General features: G+C 53.6%; 1 protein-coding gene across 1 annotated transcript; it reads right to left on the reverse strand.

The window, feature by feature from the left end:
* Positions 1-1404: 1404 nt before the first annotated feature.
* On the reverse strand, positions 1405-21177 carry LOC143171349 (keratin, type II cytoskeletal 8-like). Its single transcript, XM_076360274.1, has 10 exons — positions 20553-21177; positions 18962-19179; positions 18212-18272; positions 17491-17586; positions 16970-17134; positions 16755-16880; positions 16227-16447; positions 16003-16031; positions 14935-15366; positions 1405-1439 (listed from the first exon to the last, which is right to left on the reverse strand). Exons 1-10 carry the CDS (start codon positions 21138-21140, stop codon positions 1405-1407), a joined length of 1971 nt encoding a protein of 656 aa, XP_076216389.1. The 5' UTR covers positions 21141-21177.
* Positions 21178-22459: the final 1282 nt, after the last annotated feature.

Below are 22459 nucleotides of genomic sequence, written 5' to 3' on the forward strand. Positions count from 1 at the left end.
TTCCTCTCCCAACTTCATTTCATCCCACCCAACTTGCTGCAGGAGACAAAGTTTTTGTGTGTCGTTTGACAGCAGAGAGTGTCCAGGTTTAAAATACACGAGATCTTCTCCACTTGCTTCCATCCAGTTGATGGAACTCAGTGTATTCATGTCAGAGCAATTGTGTTTGCTGCAGCTTCCTTTCAGGAGAGGGAGGGGTGTATGTGTATGTGGGCACCACGGGAGTAGCTCCCAGGGTAATCACAGCTCATTAATTTACTTCTAATCACCAGGAATTTTGGAAAGAGGCCAAGCAATGAAGATAAGAGGCCCACAATTTTCATGGTGCTACAACGTAGCCCTGACTAATTTCACAGCTTTTTGCCAAAGTACATCAGGAGGGAACTTCTTGTTCTGGCCACATCTGTACAGCGAAGAGGGCTCAAGCCCAAAACTCCATCAGTCAGAGAGAGAGTGGGAGAGCCGGCGCGAAGACCAGTTCTACACCACTTTTTTCTCCCACTAGGTGGTGGTATCTAATGCATCTTGAGCCTCCCCGTCCACATGGCTTCTTGGTTGGGACCTTGGTGGTGACATGAGCCCGTTCACACATACCTCAACACTCAGAAACCTCTCAGGATACCACTAGCAAGAGCTAGCTCACAGCTGTAGAAGGCAATATTTAGAAGCCAGGACAGCATGGGACCAACAAGGTCCTCAGTCCTTGCGAGACGGTGAGGTGTCATATGGATTCGTACTCTGAGGCTGACTATGAGCCTGGGATGTTTTGTAAAATATGTGTGCATCCAGTAATGCACCTCTGGCAGAAAAACAACACTGAGAGGGTTACCACCAGCTTTAAGGACAACTGACCTACTGTCATCTTCTTCACCACCTTGGTGTCCTCCCCTCGTACCTGAAATCTTGCTCATCATGTCAGTGAGCCTCTTGGAGGCTCAAGCTGCGCCTAGGCACAGGGTGTCAGTAGACACCTTCTTTCAGTGTAACATCCTGAGCATGTTTACAGTGTTGTGGTGACTGATAATACATGCCCCAGGACATTAACTGACATTAATGGAAGGCCCCATCTTATGATCATCTTCTTCTTCTCATGACTTCAGCTCAGCCCCTGAACCTCAAAAATCAAAATGTCTCTGGGCACAGCCTTACGCCATCTGTCTTGCAGCATTTTTGATCAAAAAGGCATGGGCAATATCTAATTGACATATGCAACTTAGCGTTGAGTCAATGAAAAATCAGCAGTGGACATGTCCTGATACACATTGACATTGCACCTCTTTTAGCTACTTTCCACAATTTGCATGCGCTGTGGTGGTAGAAAGAAAATCATCCCAGCTGAAATCTGTATGGTTCAAAGGCCTGAAACTCAGCCTTGGTCTTAACGGAACCAAATACACAAGCTCCTTACAGATACTGGCCGGAGTTGGACCACATAGCTGCTGCAGGAAAGGAACCGCAATAATTAAGCATTTAAAAAATATTGTATTTGTAGACAACTGAAATCCTGGATGAGATTTTTCACTCCTACTTAAACAGGGATAATTTTATATGGCAGGAGGTGCCAGAACACTCATCTCCAGAAACTGGAGATATCATTATAGCTTAGCTGACAAGCAGAACGGGTTTTGATATACCCTTCCAAACCATTCCTTCACTAAATTAGCCCAGCACTTAAGGCTATGTACTAGCATTGTGTAAACAGTACTTAAACCAACTTAGTGGAAATGCTGATCAAGCCCCTTGTACGAGTTGGGGGTTAGCAATCTCTTTTCTAAGCTGGTCTCCCAGGCTCCTGTTATAGTCAACCGAAACAGATGGTTTGTCTGATCTCCAGCGGGTGGTTCATCCCATACTAAGGTAGATGTACAAATTAGGTCTTTTGAATTGCCTCCAGAAGTGCCTGTTTCTCTCCGTCGTCTCTACCTCCTCCCTTTTCAACCTTTCACTCTACAAAACAGATCAGTAAAAAGCCCCCAGGCCTGACCACAGTGTTCATATTAATTCTTTATTTCTTCTGGTTAGAGATGAGAAGCTCTAGGCACCCTGTCTACATAATTTAACAGTGAAACTAAAGCCCAACAATAGTTGGTAGTGCGCAGCATTACCTTTCACAGCTTCCACTTTTTATTGTAAGAGGGAAGGCTTTGTCTTGATTGAAAAGTCTTACCTCATCTCTTAGATAAAAAATGGGGTTGTGATGATGCAGTTTATTTATCACTTGGATCCTGAAGAACTGAACCGTTTCAGTGAATGATGTAGAAGCAGCCCTTAACAGAGCGAATGAACTGTCTCGGCCGTTGGAGGGGAGCTCTACATGGCATTTTGCAAGCCAGGGTAGACTCACACCACCCACACGCTGAACCTGTGGGATGCGAGCCAGTGGAGATGAACACACAGGCTTATCTCAGCGGGGTTTGCTAACACAATCTCCAGATTTCACTACCACAGCTGACTGCTTCACAGCTTCCGTAGGGGCTTCTGCAGTTGATGAGGGCAGCGATAACCTAGTTTTGACTGAAATACAGTGTCTAGACCTCCCCACATGCAGGGTACTCATAACTGCTTCCAGACTATGCTATAAAGGTTTGATTTAGCCCTTTGTGGCTCCCCATCAACCTTCTCTAGTTGTTTTCATGGCTCTACAGCCATTTGCAAATGGGTCTCCACAGTGGATTTCCCACCAAGCTGAGTATCTCGCTCCCCACTGGCCGCCATCCCCAGGAGTCTTCACAGTTGCATTTCTTTGAAAAATGGTTAAGAGGATCCTACCTTCCCTCCGACTGGGGAAGAGACATGAAATATTCTTGATGGGATTGTGACACTCTGGTTATCTAAGTGGAGTGTTGCTAAATTAAGGTGACACAGAAATTAAGGTGACACAGGCATTGAGCTTCTTGAACAAACTTTCCCGGTAATCTCAGCTGCTCTGCTCTTCATTAGAACTTATGATTGGACGTAAAGGAGGTTCTGTGAGAAATTCGGAAAACATCTTGCTGCTTCTGCATGGAAGTGACCATTGAATAAGATGTTGGCCAAAAAAGGATTACTTGGGTACCTACCATCCAACTTTGATTTGGGACCCCAGGGGGAAAAATGGGACTAGAAGCAAGATAAGGAGACATTGTTGTTCATAGACTTTCTGCTCCTTTCTTTATCTGCAACTGCAATGCTAACAAAATCTACATGGACGATTCAGTCTGCCCCCAGGTTATTTAACAAGTGACTCCTGGAGGGAATGATGGAACTGAGATGTACCCACGTGTCCTGGCTGACTGGCTAAATTAGGCCAACAGGACTTGTCCCCGAAACCCATTTTCACAGCAGATGTCCAGCACTGCTGTGCCCCCCCAACAGACATTCTTTTATAAACACCTTCTTCCACTTTTTCACTAATTTTTCTTGAAGTTGGATCAGATCTCTAGAAACTGGTTTATATATTTAAAGAGTTCTTTCAAAAATCTCATTGTACACGTCAGAGTCGTGCCCTCCCATAGACCAATACACACACAACAGACACACGGTTTCAAGCTTTTAGTTGCCAAAGACAGAGGTTCCAAACAGCCCGAGTTGAAGTGCTCAGAGAAAGCCTAAGGAAACAAGAGCAACCATCACAATATTGTCATAAAACACTGCGTGGTTGGACAATTCAGGAGATGGCTGTGCAGGGAGAAGACAGCTCGGGATTATGTGCGACCCGTTCAGACTAGCAGTGGACTCAGTGGTGGGCAGGAAAGCCCCCCCTTGCCTCCGATAGCGAAGGGAATACCTTCTTCCCATTCCACTGGCAGATTTTTGCATGCAAATATTACTTGTGGGAAGCATCTCCGGAGGAACCTGAGCCACCTCCATAGGCAGACCTGTAACCCTACCTTCAAAAAGACCACCCTCCCTCAGAGCTGCATTCTCCAGTCCCATCTCCAGGGCTGTACCTCCCACCTCCACGGCCCCGTCCTACATAACCCTGATCCCCTCCAGAGCTAGCCCCACCTCCAGAGCCATACCCTCCACTGCCAGAACTGCAGATACCACCAGAGCTCGAACCCCCACCTCCAGAGACAGGGCTTCCACCACCTCCAGAGATCGACCCTCTCCTACCAGAGCTGCTGCCACCGCCAGAGCTCAGCCCTCCGCTCAGAGGACTGCATCTGCCACTGCCAGAGCTGGATCCCCATCCTCCAGAGCTGTGGCCACCACCAGAGATGGAGCCTCCACTGCCTGAACTTCCTCCTCCTCCATACCCTGAGCCACCTCCTCCTCCTCCACAGATGGACCCACCATGGCCAGAGCTTGATCCTCCATAACCTGAGCTTCCTCCTCCTCCACCTCCCGAGATGGACCCTCTCCTGCCACAGCTGCTGCCACCGCCAGAGATGGAGCCTCCACTGCCTGAGCTTCCTCCTCCTCCTCCATACCCTGAGCCTCCTCCACCACAGATGGAACCGCCACCGCCAGAGCTCGATCCTCCATGACCTGAGCTTCCTCCTCCTCCATACCCTGAGCCTCCTCCGCCACAGATGGAACCGCCGCCGCCAGAGCTCGATCCTCCATGACCTGAGCTTCCTCCTCCACCATACCCTGAGCCACCTCCTCCACAGATGGACCCACCATGGCCAGAGCTTGATCCTCCATGACCTGAGCTTCCTCCTCCTCCATACCCTGAGCCTCCTCCACCACAGATGGACCCACCATGGCCAGAGCTCGATCCTCCATGACCTGAGCTTCCTCCTCCTCCACCTCCTGAGATGGACCCTCTCCTGCCACAGCTGCTGCCACCGCCAGAGATGGAGCCTCCATGACCTGAGCTTCCTCCTCCTCCTCCATACCCTGAGCCTCCTCCACCACAGATGGACCCACCATGGCCAGAGCTTGATCCTCCATGACCTGAGCTTCCTCCTCCTCCACCTCCCGAGATGGACCCTCTCCTGCCACAGCTGCTGCCACCGCCAGAGATGGAGCCTCCACTGCCTGAGCTTCCTCCTCCTCCATACCCTGAGCCTCCTCCGCCGCAGATGGAACCACCACCGCCAGAGCTCGATCCTCCATGACCTGAGCTTCCTCCTCCTCCACCTCCCGAGATGGACCCTCTCCTGCCACAGCTGCTGCCACCGCCAGAGATGGAGCCTCCACTGCCTGAGCTTCCTCCTCCTCCTCCATACCCTGAGCCTCCTCCTCCTCCTCCACAGATGGACCCATAATGGCCAGAGCTTGATCCTCCATGGCCTGAGCTTCCTCCTCCTCCACCTCCCGAGATGGACCCTCTCCTGCCACAGCTGCTGCCACCGCCAGAGATGGAGCCTCCATGACCTGAGCTTCCTCCTCCTCCTCCATACCCTGAGCCTCCTCCACCACAGATGGACCCAACATGGCCAGAGCTCGATCCTCCATGACCTGAGCTTCCTCCTCCTCCACCTCCCGAGATGGACCCTCTCCTGCCACAGCTGCTGCCACCACCAGAGATGGAGCCTCCACTGCCTGAGCTTCCTCCTCCTCCATACCCTGAGCCTCCTCCACCACAGATGGACCCACCATGGCCAGAGCTCGATCCTCCATGACCTGAGCTTCCTCCTCCTCCACCTCCCGAGATGGACCCTCTCCTGCCACAGCTGCTGCCACCGCCAGAGATGGAGCCTCCACTGCCTGAGCTTCCTCCTCCTCCTCCATACCCTGAGCCTCCTCCTCCTCCTCCACAGATGGACCCATAATGGCCAGAGCTTGATCCTCCATGACCTGAGCTTCCTCCTCCTCCACCTCCCGAGATGGACCCTCTCCTGCCACAGCTGCTGCCACCGCCAGAGATGGAGCCTCCATGACCTGAGCTTCCTCCTCCTCCTCCATACCCTGAGCCTCCTCCACCACAGATGGACCCACCATGGCCAGAGCTCGATCCTCCATGACCTGAGCTTCCTCCTCCTCCACCTCCCGAGATGGACCCTCTCCTGCCACAGCTGCTGCCACCGCCAGAGATGGAGCCTCCACTGCCTGAGCTTCCTCCTCCTCCATACCCTGAGCCTCCTCCGCCACAGATGGAACCGCCGCCGCCAGAGCTCGATCCTCCATGACCTGAGCTTCCTCCTCCACCATACCCTGAGCCACCTCCTCCACAGATGGACCCACCATGGCCAGAGCTTGATCCTCCATGACCTGAGCTTCCTCCTCCTCCACCTCCTGAGATGGACCCTCTCCTGCCACAGCTGCTGCCACCGCCAGAGATGGAGCCTCCACTGCCTGAGCTTCCTCCTCCTCCATACCCTGAGCCTCCTCCACCACAGATGGACCCACCATGGCCAGAGCTTGATCCCCCATGACCTGAGCTTCCTCCTCCTCCACCTCCCGAGATGGACCCTCTCCTGCCACAGCTGCTGCCACCGCCAGAGATGGAGCCTCCACTGCCTGAACTTCCTCCTCTTCCTCCATACCCTGAGCCACCTCCTCCACAGATGGAACCGCCGCCGCCAGAGCTCGATCCTCCATGACCTGAGGTTCCTCCACCTCCATGCCCTGAGCCTCCTCCACCACAGATGGACCCACCATGTCCAGAGCTCGATCCTCCATGACCTGAGCTTCCTCCTCCTCCATACCCTGAGCCTCCTCCACCACAGATGGACCCACCATGGCCAGAGCTCGATCCTCCATGACCTGAGCTTCCTCCTCCTCCACCTCCCGAGATGGACCCTCTCCTGCCACAGCTGCTGCCACCGCCAGAGATGGAGCCTCCACTGCCTGAACTTCCTCCTCCTCCATAACCTGAGCCTCCTCCGCCGCAGATGGAACCGCCGCCGCCAGAGCTCATTTCTCCATGACCTGAGCTTCCTCCTCCTCCATACCCTGAGCCACCTCCTCCTCCTCCACAGATGGACCCACCATGGCCAGAGCTTGATCCTCCATGACCTGAGCTTCCTCCTCCTCCACCTCCCGAGATGGACCCTCTCCTGCCACAGCTGCTGCCACCGCCAGAGATGGAGCCTCCACTGCCTGAGCTTCCTCCTCCTCCATGCCCTGAGCCACCTCCACCACAGATGGCACCGCCGCCGCCAGAGCTCGATCCTCCATGACCTGAGCTTCCTCCTCCTCCACCTCCCGAGATGGACCCTCTCCTGCCACAGCTGCTGCCACTGCCAGAGATGGAGCCTCCACTGCCTGAGCTTCCTCCTCCTCCTCCATACCCTGAGCCACCTCCTCCACAGATGGACCTACCATGGCCAGAGCTCGATCCTCCATGACCTGAGCTTCCTCCTCCTCCACCTCCCGAGATGGACCCTCTCCTGCCACAGCTGCTGCCACCGCCAGAGATGGAGCCTCCACTGCCTGAGCTTCCTCCTCCTCCATACCCTGAGCCTCCTCCGCCGCAGATAGAACCACCATGGCCAGAGCTCGATCCTCCATGACCTGAGCTTCCTCCTCCTCCACCTCCCGAGATGGACCCTCTCCTGCCACAGCTGCTGCCACCGCCAGAGATGGAGCCTCCACTGCCTGAACTTCCTCCTCCTCCATAACCTGAGCCTCCTCCGCCGCAGATGGACCCACCATGGCCAGAGCTCGATCCTCCATGGCCTGAGCTTCCTCCTCCTCCACCTCCCGAGATGGACCCTCTCCTGCCACAGCTGCTGCCACCGCCAGAGATGGAGCCTCCATGACCTGAGCTTCCTCCTCCTCCTCCATACCCTGAGCCTCCTCCACCACAGATGGACCCACCATGGCCAGAGCTCGATCCTCCATGACCTGAGCTTCCTCCTCCTCCACCTCCCGAGATGGACCCTCTCCTGCCACAGCTGCTGCCACCGCCAGAGATGGAGCCTCCACTGCCTGAGCTTCCTCCTCCTCCATACCCTGAGCCTCCTCCACCACAGATGGACCCACCATGGCCAGAGCTCGATCCTCCATGACCTGAGCTTCCTCCTCCTCCACCTCCCGAGATGGACCCTCTCCTGCCACAGCTGCTGCCACCGCCAGAGATGGAGCCTCCACTGCCTGAACTTCCTCCTCCTCCATAACCTGAGCCTCCTCCGCCGCAGATGGAACCGCCACCGCCAGAGCTCATTTCTCCATGACCTGAGCTTCCTCCTCCTCCATACCCTGAGCCACCTCCTCCTCCTCCACAGATGGACCCACCATGGCCAGAGCTTGATCCTCCATGACCTGAGCTTCCTCCTCCTCCACCTCCCGAGATGGACCCTCTCCTGCCACAGCTGCTGCCACCGCCAGAGATGGAGCCTCCACTGCCTGAGCTTCCTCCTCCTCCATACCCTGAGCCTCCTCCGCCGCAGATGGACCCACCATGGCCAGAGCTTGATCCTCCATGACCTGAGCTTCCTCCTCCTCCATACCCTGAGCCACCTCCTCCACAGATGGACCCACCATGGCCAGAGCTTGATCCTCCGTGACCTGAGCTTCCCCCTCCTCCTCCACCTCCCGAGATGGACCCTCTCCTGCCACAGCTGCTGCCACCGCCAGAGATGGAGCCTCCACTGCCTGAACTTCCTCCTCCTCCATAACCTGAGCCTCCTCCGCCGCAGATGGACCCACCATGGCCAGAGCTCGATCCTCCATGACCTGAGCTTCCTCCTCCTCCACCTCCCGAGATGGACCCTCTCCTGCCACAGCTGCTGCCACCGCCAGAGATGGAGCCTCCACTGCCTGAGCTTCCTCCTCCTCCTCCATACCCTGAGCCTCCTCCACCACAGATGGACCCACCATGGCCAGAGCTCGATCCTCCATGACCTGAGCTTCCTCCTCCTCCACCTCCCGAGATGGACCCTCTCCTGCCACAGCTGCTGCCACCGCCAGAGATGGAGCCTCCATGACCTGAGCTTCCTCCTCCTCCTCCATACCCTGAGCCTCCTCCACCACAGATGGACCCACCATGGCCAGAGCTTGATCCTCCATGACCTGAGCTTCCTCCTCCTCCACCTCCCGAGATGGACCCTCTCCTGCCACAGCTGCTGCCACCACCAGAGATGGAGCCTCCACTGCCTGAGCTTCCTCCTCCTCCATACCCTGAGCCTCCTCCACCACAGATGGACCCACCATGGCCAGAGCTCGATCCTCCATGACCTGAGCTTCCTCCTCCTCCACCTCCCGAGATGGACCCTCTCCTGCCACAGCTGCTGCCACCGCCAGAGATGGAGCCTCCACTGCCTGAGCTTCCTCCTCCTCCATACCCTGAGCCTCCTCCACCACAGATGGACCCACCATGGCCAGAGCTCGATCCTCCATGACCTGAGCTTCCTCCTCCTCCACCTCCCGAGATGGACCCTCTCCTGCCACAGCTGCTGCCACCGCCAGAGATGGAGCCTCCACTGCCTGAACTTCCTCCTCCTCCATAACCTGAGCCTCCTCCGCCGCAGATGGAACCGCCGCCGCCAGAGCTCATTTCTCCATGACCTGAGCTTCCTCCTCCTCCATACCCTGAGCCACCTCCTCCTCCTCCACAGATGGACCCACCATGGCCAGAGCTTGATCCTCCATGACCTGAGCTTCCTCTTCCTCCACCTCCCGAGATGGACCCTCTCCTGCCACAGCTGCTGCCACCGCCAGAGATGGAGCCTCCACTGCCTGAGCTTCCTCCTCCTCCATACCCTGAGCCTCCTCCGCCGCAGATGGACCCACCATGGCCAGAGCTTGATCCTCCATGACCTGAGCTTCCTCCTCCTCCATACCCTGAGCCACCTCCTCCACAGATGGGCCCACCGTGGCCAGAGCTCGATCCTCCGTGACCTGAGCTTCCCCCTCCTCCTCCACCTCCCGAGATGGACCCTCTCCTGCCACAGCTGCTGCCACCGCCAGAGATGGAGCCTCCACTGCCTGAACTTCCTCCTCCTCCATAACCTGAGCCTCCTCCGCCGCAGATGGACCCACCATGGCCAGAGCTCGATCCTCCATGACCTGAGCTTCCTCCTCCTCCACCTCCCGAGATGGACCCTCTCCTGCCACAGCTGCTGCCACCGCCAGAGATGGAGCCTCCACTGCCTGAACTTCCTCCTCCTCCATAACCTGAGCCTCCTCCGCCGCAGATGGAACCGCCGCCGCCAGAGCTCATTTCTCCATGACCTGAGCTTCCTCCTCCTCCATACCCTGAGCCACCTCCTCCTCCTCCACAGATGGACCCACCATGGCCAGAGCTTGATCCTCCATGACCTGAGCTTCCTCCTCCTCCATACCCTGAGCCACCTCCTCCACAGATGGGCCCACCGTGGCCAGAGCTCGATCCTCCGTGACCTGAGCTTCCCCCTCCTCCTCCACCTCCCGAGATGGACCCTCTCCTGCCACAGCTGCTGCCACCGCCAGAGATGGAGCCTCCACTGCCTGAACTTCCTCCTCCTCCATAACCTGAGCCTCCTCCGCCGCAGATGGACCCACCATGGCCAGAGCTCGATCCTCCATGACCTGAGCTTCCTCCTCCTCCATACCCTGAGCCTCCTCCACCACAGATGGACCCACCATGGCCAGAGCTCGATCCTCCATGACCTGAGCTTCCTCCTCCTCCACCTCCAGAGATGGACCCTCTCCTGCCACAGCTGCTGCCACCGCCAGAGATGGAGCCTCCACTGCCTGAACTTCCTCCTCCTCCATAACCTGAGCCTCCTCCGCCGCAGATGGAACCGCCGCCGCCAGAGCTCATTCCTCCATGACCTGAGCTTCCTCCTCCTCCACCTCCAGAGATGGACCCTCTCCTGCCACAGCTGCTGCCACCGCCAGAGATGGAGCCTCCACTGCCTGAGATTCCTCCTCCTCCATACCCTGAGCCACCTCCACCACAGATGGACCCACCATGGCCAGAGCTCGATCCTCCATGACCTGAGCTTCCTCCTCCTCCACCTCCCGAGATGGACCCTCTCCTGCCACAGCTGCTGCCACCGCCAGAGATGGAGCCTCCACTGCCTGAGCTTCCTCCTCCTCCTCCATACCCTGAGCCTCCTCCGCCACAGATGGAACCGCCACCGCCAGAGCTCGATCCTCCATGACCTGAGCTTCCTCCTCCTCCATACCCTGAGCCACCTCCTCCACAGATGGACCCACCGTGGCCAGAGCTCGATCCTCCGTGACCTGAGCTTCCCCCTCCTCCTCCACCTCCCGAGATGGACCCTCTCCTGCCACAGCTGCTGCCACCGCCAGAGATGGAGCCTCCACTGCCTGAGCTTCCTCCTCCTCCTCCATACCCTGAGCCACCTCCTCCACAGATGGACCCACCATGGCCAGAGCTCGATCCTCCATGACCTGAGCTTCCTCCTCCTCCACCTCCCGAGATGGACCCTCTCCTGCCACAGCTGCTGCCACCGCCAGAGATGGAGCCTCCACTGCCTGAACTTCCTCCTCCTCCATACCCTGAGCCTCCTCCACCACAGATGGACCCACCATGGCCAGAGCTCGATCCTCCATGACCTGAGCTTCCTCCTCCTCCATACCCTGAGCCACCTCCTCCACAGATGGAACCGCCGCCGCCAGAGCTCGATCCTCCATGACCTGAGCTTCCTCCTCCTCCTCCATACCCTGAGCCTCCTCCACCACAGATGGACCCACCATGGCCAGAGCTTGATTCTCCATGACCTGAGCTTCCCCCTCCTCCACCTCCCGAGATGGACCCTCTCCTGCCACAGCTGCTGCCACCGCCAGAGATGGAGCCTCCACTGCCTGTACTTCCTCCTCCTCCTCCATACCCTGAGCCTCCTCCACCACAGATGGAACCACCACCACCAGAGCTTGATCCTCCATGACATGATCTTCCTCCTCCTCCACCTCTCTTGCCACAGCTGCTGCCACCGCCAGAGATGGAGCCTCCACTGCCTGAGCTTCCTCCTCCTCCATACCCTGAGCCTCCTCCACCACAGATGGACCCACCATGGCCAGAGCTCGATCCTCCATGACCTGAGCTTCCTCCTCCTCCACCTCCCGAGATGGACCCTCTCCTGCCACAGCTGCTGCCACCGCCAGAGATGGAGCCTCCACTGCCTGAACTTCCTCCTCCTCCATAACCTGAGCCTCCTCCGCCGCAGATGGAACCGCCGCCGCCAGAGCTCATTTCTCCATGACCTGAGCTTCCTCCTCCTCCATACCCTGAGCCACCTCCTCCTCCTCCACAGATGGACCCACCATGGCCAGAGCTTGATCCTCCATGACCTGAGCTTCCTCTTCCTCCACCTCCCGAGATGGACCCTCTCCTGCCACAGCTGCTGCCACCGCCAGAGATGGAGCCTCCACTGCCTGAGCTTCCTCCTCCTCCATACCCTGAGCCTCCTCCGCCGCAGATGGACCCACCATGGCCAGAGCTTGATCCTCCATGACCTGAGCTTCCTCCTCCTCCATACCCTGAGCCACCTCCTCCACAGATGGGCCCACCGTGGCCAGAGCTCGATCCTCCGTGACCTGAGCTTCCCCCTCCTCCTCCACCTCCCGAGATGGACCCTCTCCTGCCACAGCTGCTGCCACCGCCAGAGATGGAGCCTCCACTGCCTGAACTTCCTCCTCCTCCATAACCTGAGCCTCCTCCGCCGCAGATGGACCCACCATGGCCAGAGCTCGATCCTCCATGACCTGAGCTTCCTCCTCCTCCACCTCCCGAGATGGACCCTCTCCTGCCACAGCTGCTGCCACCGCCAGAGATGGAGCCTCCACTGCCTGAACTTCCTCCTCCTCCATAACCTGAGCCTCCTCCGCCGCAGATGGAACCGCCGCCGCCAGAGCTCATTTCTCCATGACCTGAGCTTCCTCCTCCTCCATACCCTGAGCCACCTCCTCCTCCTCCACAGATGGACCCACCATGGCCAGAGCTTGATCCTCCATGACCTGAGCTTCCTCCTCCTCCATACCCTGAGCCACCTCCTCCACAGATGGGCCCACCGTGGCCAGAGCTCGATCCTCCGTGACCTGAGCTTCCCCCTCCTCCTCCACCTCCCGAGATGGACCCTCTCCTGCCACAGCTGCTGCCACCGCCAGAGATGGAGCCTCCACTGCCTGAACTTCCTCCTCCTCCATAACCTGAGCCTCCTCCGCCGCAGATGGACCCACCATGGCCAGAGCTCGATCCTCCATGACCTGAGCTTCCTCCTCCTCCATACCCTGAGCCTCCTCCACCACAGATGGACCCACCATGGCCAGAGCTCGATCCTCCATGACCTGAGCTTCCTCCTCCTCCACCTCCAGAGATGGACCCTCTCCTGCCACAGCTGCTGCCACCGCCAGAGATGGAGCCTCCACTGCCTGAACTTCCTCCTCCTCCATAACCTGAGCCTCCTCCGCCGCAGATGGAACCGCCGCCGCCAGAGCTCATTCCTCCATGACCTGAGCTTCCTCCTCCTCCACCTCCAGAGATGGACCCTCTCCTGCCACAGCTGCTGCCACCGCCAGAGATGGAGCCTCCACTGCCTGAGATTCCTCCTCCTCCATACCCTGAGCCACCTCCACCACAGATGGACCCACCATGGCCAGAGCTCGATCCTCCATGACCTGAGCTTCCTCCTCCTCCACCTCCCGAGATGGACCCTCTCCTGCCACAGCTGCTGCCACCGCCAGAGATGGAGCCTCCACTGCCTGAGCTTCCTCCTCCTCCTCCATACCCTGAGCCTCCTCCGCCACAGATGGAACCGCCACCGCCAGAGCTCGATCCTCCATGACCTGAGCTTCCTCCTCCTCCATACCCTGAGCCACCTCCTCCACAGATGGACCCACCGTGGCCAGAGCTCGATCCTCCGTGACCTGAGCTTCCCCCTCCTCCTCCACCTCCCGAGATGGACCCTCTCCTGCCACAGCTGCTGCCACCGCCAGAGATGGAGCCTCCACTGCCTGAGCTTCCTCCTCCTCCTCCATACCCTGAGCCACCTCCTCCACAGATGGACCCACCATGGCCAGAGCTCGATCCTCCATGACCTGAGCTTCCTCCTCCTCCACCTCCCGAGATGGACCCTCTCCTGCCACAGCTGCTGCCACCGCCAGAGATGGAGCCTCCACTGCCTGAACTTCCTCCTCCTCCATACCCTGAGCCTCCTCCACCACAGATGGACCCACCATGGCCAGAGCTCGATCCTCCATGACCTGAGCTTCCTCCTCCTCCATACCCTGAGCCACCTCCTCCACAGATGGAACCGCCGCCGCCAGAGCTCGATCCTCCATGACCTGAGCTTCCTCCTCCTCCTCCATACCCTGAGCCTCCTCCACCACAGATGGACCCACCATGGCCAGAGCTTGATTCTCCATGACCTGAGCTTCCCCCTCCTCCACCTCCCGAGATGGACCCTCTCCTGCCACAGCTGCTGCCACCGCCAGAGATGGAGCCTCCACTGCCTGTACTTCCTCCTCCTCCTCCATACCCTGAGCCTCCTCCGCCGCAGATGGAACCACCACCGCCCGAGCTTGATCCTCCATGACATGAGCTTCCTCCTCCTCCACCTCTCCTGCCACAGCTGCTGCCACCGCCAGAGATGGAGCCTCCACTGCCTGAGCTTCCTCCTCCTCCATACCCTGAGCCTCCTCCGCCGCAGATGGAACCACCACCGCCCGAGCTTGATCCTCCATGACATGAGCTTCCTCCTCCTCCACCTCTCTTGCCACAGCTGCTGCCACCGCCAGAGATGGAGCCTCCACTGCCTGAGCTTCCTCCTCCTCCGTACCCTGAGCCTCCTCCACCACAGATGGAACCACCACCACCAGAGCTTGATCCTCCATGACATGGGCTTCCTCCTCCTCCACCTCTCTTGCCACAGCTGCTGCCACCGCCAGAGATGGAGCCTCCACTGCCTGAGCTTCCTCCTCCATACCCTGAGCCACCTCCTCCACAACTGGACCCACCACCACCCGAGCTTGATCCTCCATGACATGAGCTTCCTCCTCCTCCACCTCTCTTGCCACAGCTGCTGCCACCGCCAGAGATGGAGCCTCCACTGCCTGAGCTTCCTCCTCCTCCATATCCTGAGCCACCTCCTCCTCCTCCACATATGGACCCACCGCCACCACCAGAGCTCGATCCTCCATGACCTGAGCTTCCTCCTCCTCCACCTCCCGAGATGGACCCTCTCCTGCCACAGCTGCTGCCACCGCCAGAGCTCAGCCCTCCGCTCTGGGGACTGCATCTGCCACTGCCAGTGCTGGATCCCCATCCTGCAGAGCTGTGGCCACCGCCAGAGAGGGAGCCTCCTTTGCCCGAGCTTCCTCCTCCTCCATACCCTGAGCCTCCTCCTCCTCCTCCACAAATGGAGCTGCCACTGCCAGAGCTGGATCCCCATCCTCCAGAACTTCCGCCTTTTCCTCCTCCGGAGATTGACCCTTTCCTTCTGTTCTTGCTGGCACTGCCAGAGCTCAGCCACCCCTTCCCGCTTTTCAAGCCTCCAGACCCTACTGCAAAGACTCCAGTTGCACTCGCATTGTGGTCAATGACACCTGCAAGAAATGGAAATTATGTGCAGCTTATTATTTTTACCCAAAACATTATAAGCACAGCTGACATAAGTACTTATGTATTGCCAGCATTGTACCTGTTCTAGTGGTCATAGCCATATCTTTGAAAAGGGGCAACAAGGATCTTCTTTAGTAGATGCACCTATGAAATCTTGTCATGTTTTTCTGGCTTTATTAGCTTATCTTCAACATGACTTACAGATTACTCTGTACATGAACACTCAATGCAGCCCTTTCTTTAAGAAGGCCAAGAGTTCAGGTTTCCCTCTCCTTTAGCTGGCCTCCTATTTCCACAAATTTAGGACTATTTTTTTTTTTCCTTCAGTTCTGACATGCACCGCACAGACCTATAGAATAAGTGAGGTGTTTCCCACTTCCTACAAATTTGGTTGAAATTAGCCAATAAGTTCCAAAGTCAGTAGCTCAGTGTGGACATATTAATGCATATACACATGTATTCACACACACACTCACAAGAGACTACCATTTGCTTCATTTCCCTAGGAAACGAAGATAGGAGCTAAGGTAGGTTGTTCTGATGGTAGCTGTTAAGTACCACAGACAACAAAATGGTAACAGTGCTCTTAAAAAAGCAGAGCAAAGCCTTGAGATACTTACAGATTGTGGCTGGTGAGCCTTCCTGTATCCTGTGAAGGAAAAGTGACCTTGAGTTAATGCATCCGATAAAAGTAAAAGTCAGGCTAGGCTCTATCAGTAAGCCAATGAAAGAGATCACTCCTTCCAGGCAGCAATTCATCCTGGAGATCTAAGTGATAGATCGGAGAATGGGACACACTGCTTTGTACAGGTGCTTCTATCCAGGATGAATAGTTTGTACCTACCTGGTCTCCTCCTCCTCAAGGAGTGATCTATACATGGCAATTTCAATATCCAGGGCAAATTTCACGTTCAGGAGCTCCTGATAATCATGAAGAAGGCAAGCGAGATCATCTTTGGCCTGCTGCAGGGCGTTTTCCAACTCCTGAAGCTTTTGCTGGCCATCTTTGACGGCAGAGCTCCCACGCTGCTCAGCATCTTTAATGGTTTCTTGGAGGCTGGCATTCTGCAGAGGGCACAAACAGAATGTGTCCATTTCCCTTCTATGGGACTGGGATTTTCAAACCCTTCTGGCAGCCCTTGGAAATTAAAAGACCCGCCTCAATGACAGAACTCGGAAGATACATTAGACTGGGTAAATTAACACAAATTGAATCCCAATGAAGACAGCCAAAATCTAAGTCTGCTTCATTTTGAAGAGAAAACATCATCTCTAGGTTTGCTTCCAAAGGGCAGGCTACGTTATACTGCACTGAGTCCCCATGTAAAAGTGACTTAAATAGTTTAGTCATGTTGGAAAGTACCAGCTTTACCTTTTTCCTTGCAATTTCAATTTCTGGTTGTAGTCTTTGGATCTGCCTGGTAAGTTCCTGGATTTCCTGATAACTGTTCCTCAATTGCTCACGTTGATTTACCCACATGTTCTGAAGGTCCTGGTACTGAAGTGCAGAGAAGAGAACACACATTTTTGGTTTCTTTTCCATTGAGCAGACAGACTTGACTCCCTATCTTGTTGATGTCTACTCACCCTGCCCCGATACATGGCATCTACTTCAGCTTTGCTTCTCTGAGCAACTGTCTCATACTCCTGCCTGACTTCTTCAATGATGCTATCCATGTTCAGTTCTCTATGGTTGTCCATGGACAGAATGACATTGGTGTTGCCAACTACTGTTTGCAGCTGGGACAGCTCCTGCAAGGAAAACAAGATTTTGGATTTTAACAGTCCATGTGAGTAGTCCAGGTCATGTTATGAGGAAAGAAATGGGACCCTCTGGCCGGTTACCCACTGGAATTTCCCTACCTGCATCCCCCACGTCCTGTTGTTCCACCACAAGTTTTAATTCTGAAGTGTCTCTTCCAGCCTTCGTGACACACCAGACCCCCTTTTCACTCACAGATTAAAGAGAACTTTATAAGATCAAAGGCCAAGTGTCATCCACTCTCCACACCAAAAAGTCCTGTTCAGGCAAAATTTCTAGGAGCCTCCAAAAGATACATGTCCTTCAAGAACTGAGGGTAAGTTTTTAATCTGAGAAGCATACTCACAGCTTCATGTAAGCATCTGAGGAACTCCAGCTCCTGCCTCAGTATTTCCACCCGAACATCAAACTCCATTTTTCCCATGTAGGCACTGTCCAGTTCCTGTAAAAAAAGCCATAGGCATATTTGTATTTCTTTGATCCAAATTCTCCACTGAAGTGCAATTCTTGCAAGACTTGGTACATTTCTTTAAAGCCTTCATTCCTTGAGTCAAATAATGGCCCACGAATCTCAGATTTCATTTGAAAAGCAATTGGAACAAAGGGAAAGATTTTGACTCTTAGAAGAAAAGAATGGCTTGGAAATAAGCAAAATAGCTGTGGCAATAAATGTGTTCCTGGAGAAAACACAAAATGTAGAAACATAGATTTCATTAATTCTTCTAATAAAAAGTTGTCTAAATTTTCTATTGTCCTATCTAAGCCACCTATAGACATTATTTAACCCCTAATAACAATGTCTCACCTAATAACCTAGGTTGTGATTGAGTGAATAGAGAAAGACCAGCACTTTTTAGATATTCATCTTACAAAGGACCGATTCAGTCTCTAGAGGAAATTACTTCTCTCCAGTCTTGCAGTAAAAAGCTCAGGTTTTCAATGACTTCAGTTAGAGGAGAGTTAGACGATGTTAAGCAAAGACCTTGCTTTTGAAAACCTCAGCAACCATCCAGTTATTGCTTTATTTCTGAGGCTTTGATTTAGCTCAGTGTCTTGGATTACTTCACCTTTTTAAGCTCCACAAATTCCTCTTCTTTAGACGCACGCTTGTTGATCTCGTCCTCGAACCTGTTGCAGCAGAGAAAAGAAACAGGTAGCTCATTGCCTGTCTTACTTTTTCAGTCAAGTGGGTCAGAAACCAAAGGGGATCATCCAAAAAGGGAATGTGTCAAGTTTTCATTTAACTGCAATTTCTGGCAACTGCAAAGGCAATTGCAAACCCTCTGCAAAACTGTATGCTAAATTAGCCAACAAAATGTGGTAGATACAGATCAGTTGTGACATCCCAGTAATTCTGAACTAAACTTCCCATTTTTCAGAGCTGTGGACATATATTATCTTTTGGGTGCAGCTAAGCCAGAAGACATGACGCCTCTTCTCAACTTGACCCCACTGCTCAGCTCTGTCCCTCCCCTCCCCGCTGTCCAGGTTGACCACAACTCCACAACTGCCAGCAGGAGTAAGGAGTCCTGGGTTACTCATTGCCTGGAGGAAGAAGGGCATGAAGGAGGACAGGAGGAGAGAAGAGTGGGATAGATCTACAGGGCCTTTGATTTTCCTCTTACTGTTCTGGGTTCTACCCTCACCAATCTGCTTTAGTCTTCCAGCGTCAAAGCCAAGTCCCATAACGAACCTACTGCAGAGTAGTGCTATAATGGCTACAAAACTCTTGGAGCTAAGCTATGCCATCCCAGGGCATGATTAACATTGCCTTGGAAAATTCCAGTATGCTTTCTCCCAGACTTGTGATTATTCACCTCTTTTTATAATCTTCAACGAGCTGAAGCATATTATATGCTTCCGGATCCAGCTGCTCCTTCTGGTTCTGGAGCGTTTCTAGCTGCCTCTGCAGGTTGCTGATGTAAGATTGGAAGAAAGAGGCGATATTTCTGCTCTCTTCTGGTCGGGTACTTTGCTGCTGCAGAAGTTCCCATTTGGCCATCAGAGCCTGGTTCTGCCGCTCGAGACATTGAACCTGAAAGGCAAAGCAGAAGAGCATCTCAGCCACTGGAAAGCCCCGGGAGAAACACCATCAGCGTTAGTCCCTATAGCAAAACAAATCCTAATTAATATTTCCAACGCAGTAACACCTAGAGGTTTCGTCAGGTGGGACCAACTGTAGTAACACTGGGACCAACGCACGAGACAGCTTAGCCTAAAAGGGGGGACACCTCTTTTTTCCCAATCTGTTGCGTAAGGGTATGATTTTATTCCTGCTTCTCAAAGCTGATTCTGAAATCTTTGCTGGCTTTTCATCTCTTAAATGTACAATATTTAGGGGGATGATAGGGGTGGAGGGAGACTTCAGCTGTTTCTGAAGTACCTTAGACACCCAAATACATGAGAAGAGTTAGCCCCCTCTCAGAAGACCACACGTGACCACTCTCTTCCTAGGTACACCTTGCCTTAGAGAAGAAGGTCAGAAAGACCTATAACATGCAGAGCTGGTATTTTTGGAAACCAGAGGGATAGAATCTCTTCAGCTGGGACACTAAACAGGTTATAACCTGGAAGCTGACATCCAGAAGGTTTAAAAAAAAAAAAAAAAAGTCAAAAGCACTCCTATTTTTCAGGACTAAGCATGCTTAAAACTTCTGGGTGTAACCAACACCTTTTCTGTAGCGTAATACAAGAAACTCTTAAGTCTTCACATGTAACAAATAATACAAGCTTCCACCCTATGCAGAGACACATGTCACCACCCAAACAAAGGCATGTGTCAGGTCCACCTCAGTAGAAGTGTTTTTGTGGCTGTTTTGTTCCCCTGTCTGTGAGTAGAAACAAAAGAGAAGGCAAGACTGCAGACAGAGGTGAAAGTATTGTAGGGTAAACTAAGAAAGAGATAAAGAAGAAAGATGTGGGGGACACTGGCCACCTGAAAGAGGCTAGGACCTCCAAGAAAAGAAGTAATTTGTTTTGTAATTCAGAGAAATGCAGCATTTTGCTTTGCTTGAGAAAGAAAAACAGAACACATCAAGGATGTCCAAGTCCATCACCCATTTTTCCTGCTAGCATCAACAATTCCCAGGCACCAGAATATTGTTAGCCATGCAGAAACCCTTTTCCTCAAAAGAAAAGTGTGTTAATGTGTCGGTGACATCCCAGTAGTTTGTTATTGTCCTGCCACAAAAGACTTATCCCAAGGCTAAATGTAAGTGATTCATGCAGCGGCGTTTATAGCAAGCTATTAAGAACTTCACCCCAGCACAAGGGAATCTAGCCAACGCTGTGATTTTGGGGGGGAGTAGATGCAATGTAAAGGTCTCCCTGTGACTCACAGAGGCAGAGCAGCACCCCTTACATTTCCCCCTGCCCAGATAACAAGTCAAAAAGAGAACAGGGACTCACCTTATCAATGAATGATGCAAATTTGTTGTTGAGAGCCTTAATCTGCTCTTTCTCATCTGACCGCACTCTCTGGAACTCGGGATCAACTTGTACTTGTATTGGCCTCAGCAAGTTGGTATTGACATGGACCTCCTCGATGCCTCTGCTAACACCAGCCTGCCCAAAACGCTGTCCAGCCCCTTGTTCACCAAAGGCACTTCTACCAAGGCCTCCTCCAAGCACCTCCCTGCCTGAACTTCTTCCACACGTGCTACCGAGCCCTGCTTCACCACCTTGAAAAGCTCCCACAAAATAGCCTCTTCTACCAAAGCCCCTATCAAGATGTCTCCTACCACCAAATCCCAGGCACCTCCCATATCCTCTTCCTTCTCCTCCGTAGCATCCACCAGCAGAAACATTCCTAAACCCACCAAGGTTGTGGAGACTCCTGCTGCCATAACCATACTCATAACCACTGTATCTTTCTTCTCCTCTATTGTCTTCACAATGGCTTACAGTAGATGAACTTCTCCCACCACCCAGCGTGCCACAGTGAGCAGAAGAAGAACTGAAATTCCCATCCCCAAATCTGGAGAAACGTTGGCTCATAGCGTCGCTTTCAGAGCGTTAAGAGAAGACGAGAGAGCAGGTGGGGAAGGGTGTAAAACAGGAGGAGAAATGAGAATGAAGGATCCTCAGCTCCTCTGGTGGGGGTGACGAAAGTTCTCCTTTATACATTCTGGAGGAGTTCATCTCCATTCCATGGGGTAATTAGCAGGTCTGTTAATGTTGTTATCAGGTTTGGTTCATCAGGCAGCAATTAATGGCTGCCTGAAGAGAGGTCAGAGTAAACACCACGCACCAGTGGAGGAATTGTGAAATTCCCCAAATCCTGCTTGACTCATGAGCTTTGCTCAGACGAGATTTCTTTATCTCATTAGCCTGCCCTCCATCATTAATTACAGTTCACACAGCTATCCGTGCAGATTACCATGGTTTGTTCTCTCTCAAATTTCCCCACCTCTTTTGGCGTTTCATTTCATGAGGCAGAAGGCCTTGATGTTGTCCTCATATTGACTTGGGGGTGGCTCACCTTGCTTCACTGCATCACCAGGAGTACCTACTACAGACAGCAAAGACTACAGCTCCCTTAACTTCCCATTCTCTCTTTTCTCTCATTCCCAGTATATCCACCCATCAGTTAGTATTGCTTCTGCAGGGAGAGGGAAGGTGTTGCGATCTGGTCTTCTTGCTAATGGCATAAAAAAAAAAAATCTGCCTTTGGTTCATAAAGCTGAAATGGTGTCTATAAAACAGGAAAAAATGGAACCTCTGTAGCAATTTTAGCTTTAAATGAATGGATACAGAGTTTTAAATGGAAAAGAGAAAGCTCTGAGATAAACTTTAATCAATTAAACCAATCTTTTAACTATTAAAGATTAAGATGAGGTCACCTTAGGGAACAGATGGCCCATCACTTCCACAGACTAGGACTCTTGGCCTTTCTGCTATGGTTGCTGCTGCTCTTCCATGTGGGAATAGTTAGATCATGAACTAAAACTGCCTGTTTGTGGGGTGGCTTTTTTTTTTTTTCCTTAAAGGCTGTGCTACTGGATAGCTGAAATATCAAATATAGAGCTGGGCTCCAAGCTTTTCTAACCAGATTCTCCCACTGAGCATCTGCCTGATCCATCCCTCTTTCCTCTTCTCACCCCTGTGCAAGACTCCACCTTTCCAGTCTGAGCACACTCCAGTGCAAGACTCAACGGCCATGGGCTCATCAAAAAGCATTTGGGAGCCAAGTCCTGATGCTGACAATGCCTCTGAGAGTCTTCAGCCTTGACTAATATCTCAAGAAGACAACTGAGATCTGGCACACTGTCTCCAAAAGCATTGGTGGAACAACTTCCACATGGCAAGCACCTTCC

The sequence above is a fragment of the Aptenodytes patagonicus genome, chromosome 27, assembly GCF_965638725.1.
Source record: "Aptenodytes patagonicus chromosome 27, bAptPat1.pri.cur, whole genome shotgun sequence".
Lineage (NCBI taxonomy): Eukaryota > Metazoa > Chordata > Aves > Sphenisciformes > Spheniscidae > Aptenodytes > Aptenodytes patagonicus.

Coding starts and splice junctions, on each gene's coding strand:
- LOC143171349 (XM_076360274.1), bottom strand. CDS start 21,140: ATGAGCCAACGTTTCTCCAGATTTGGGGATGGGAATTTCAGTTCTTCT. Junction 17,587..18,211: donor AATTTGTGGAGCTTAAAAAG/GTGAAGTAATCC, acceptor CTTTTTTTACAG/GAACTGGACAGTGCCTACAT. Junction 16,032..16,226: donor CTTGAGGAGGAGGAGACCAG/GTAGGTACAAAC, acceptor TTTCCTTCACAG/GATACAGGAAGGCTCACCAG.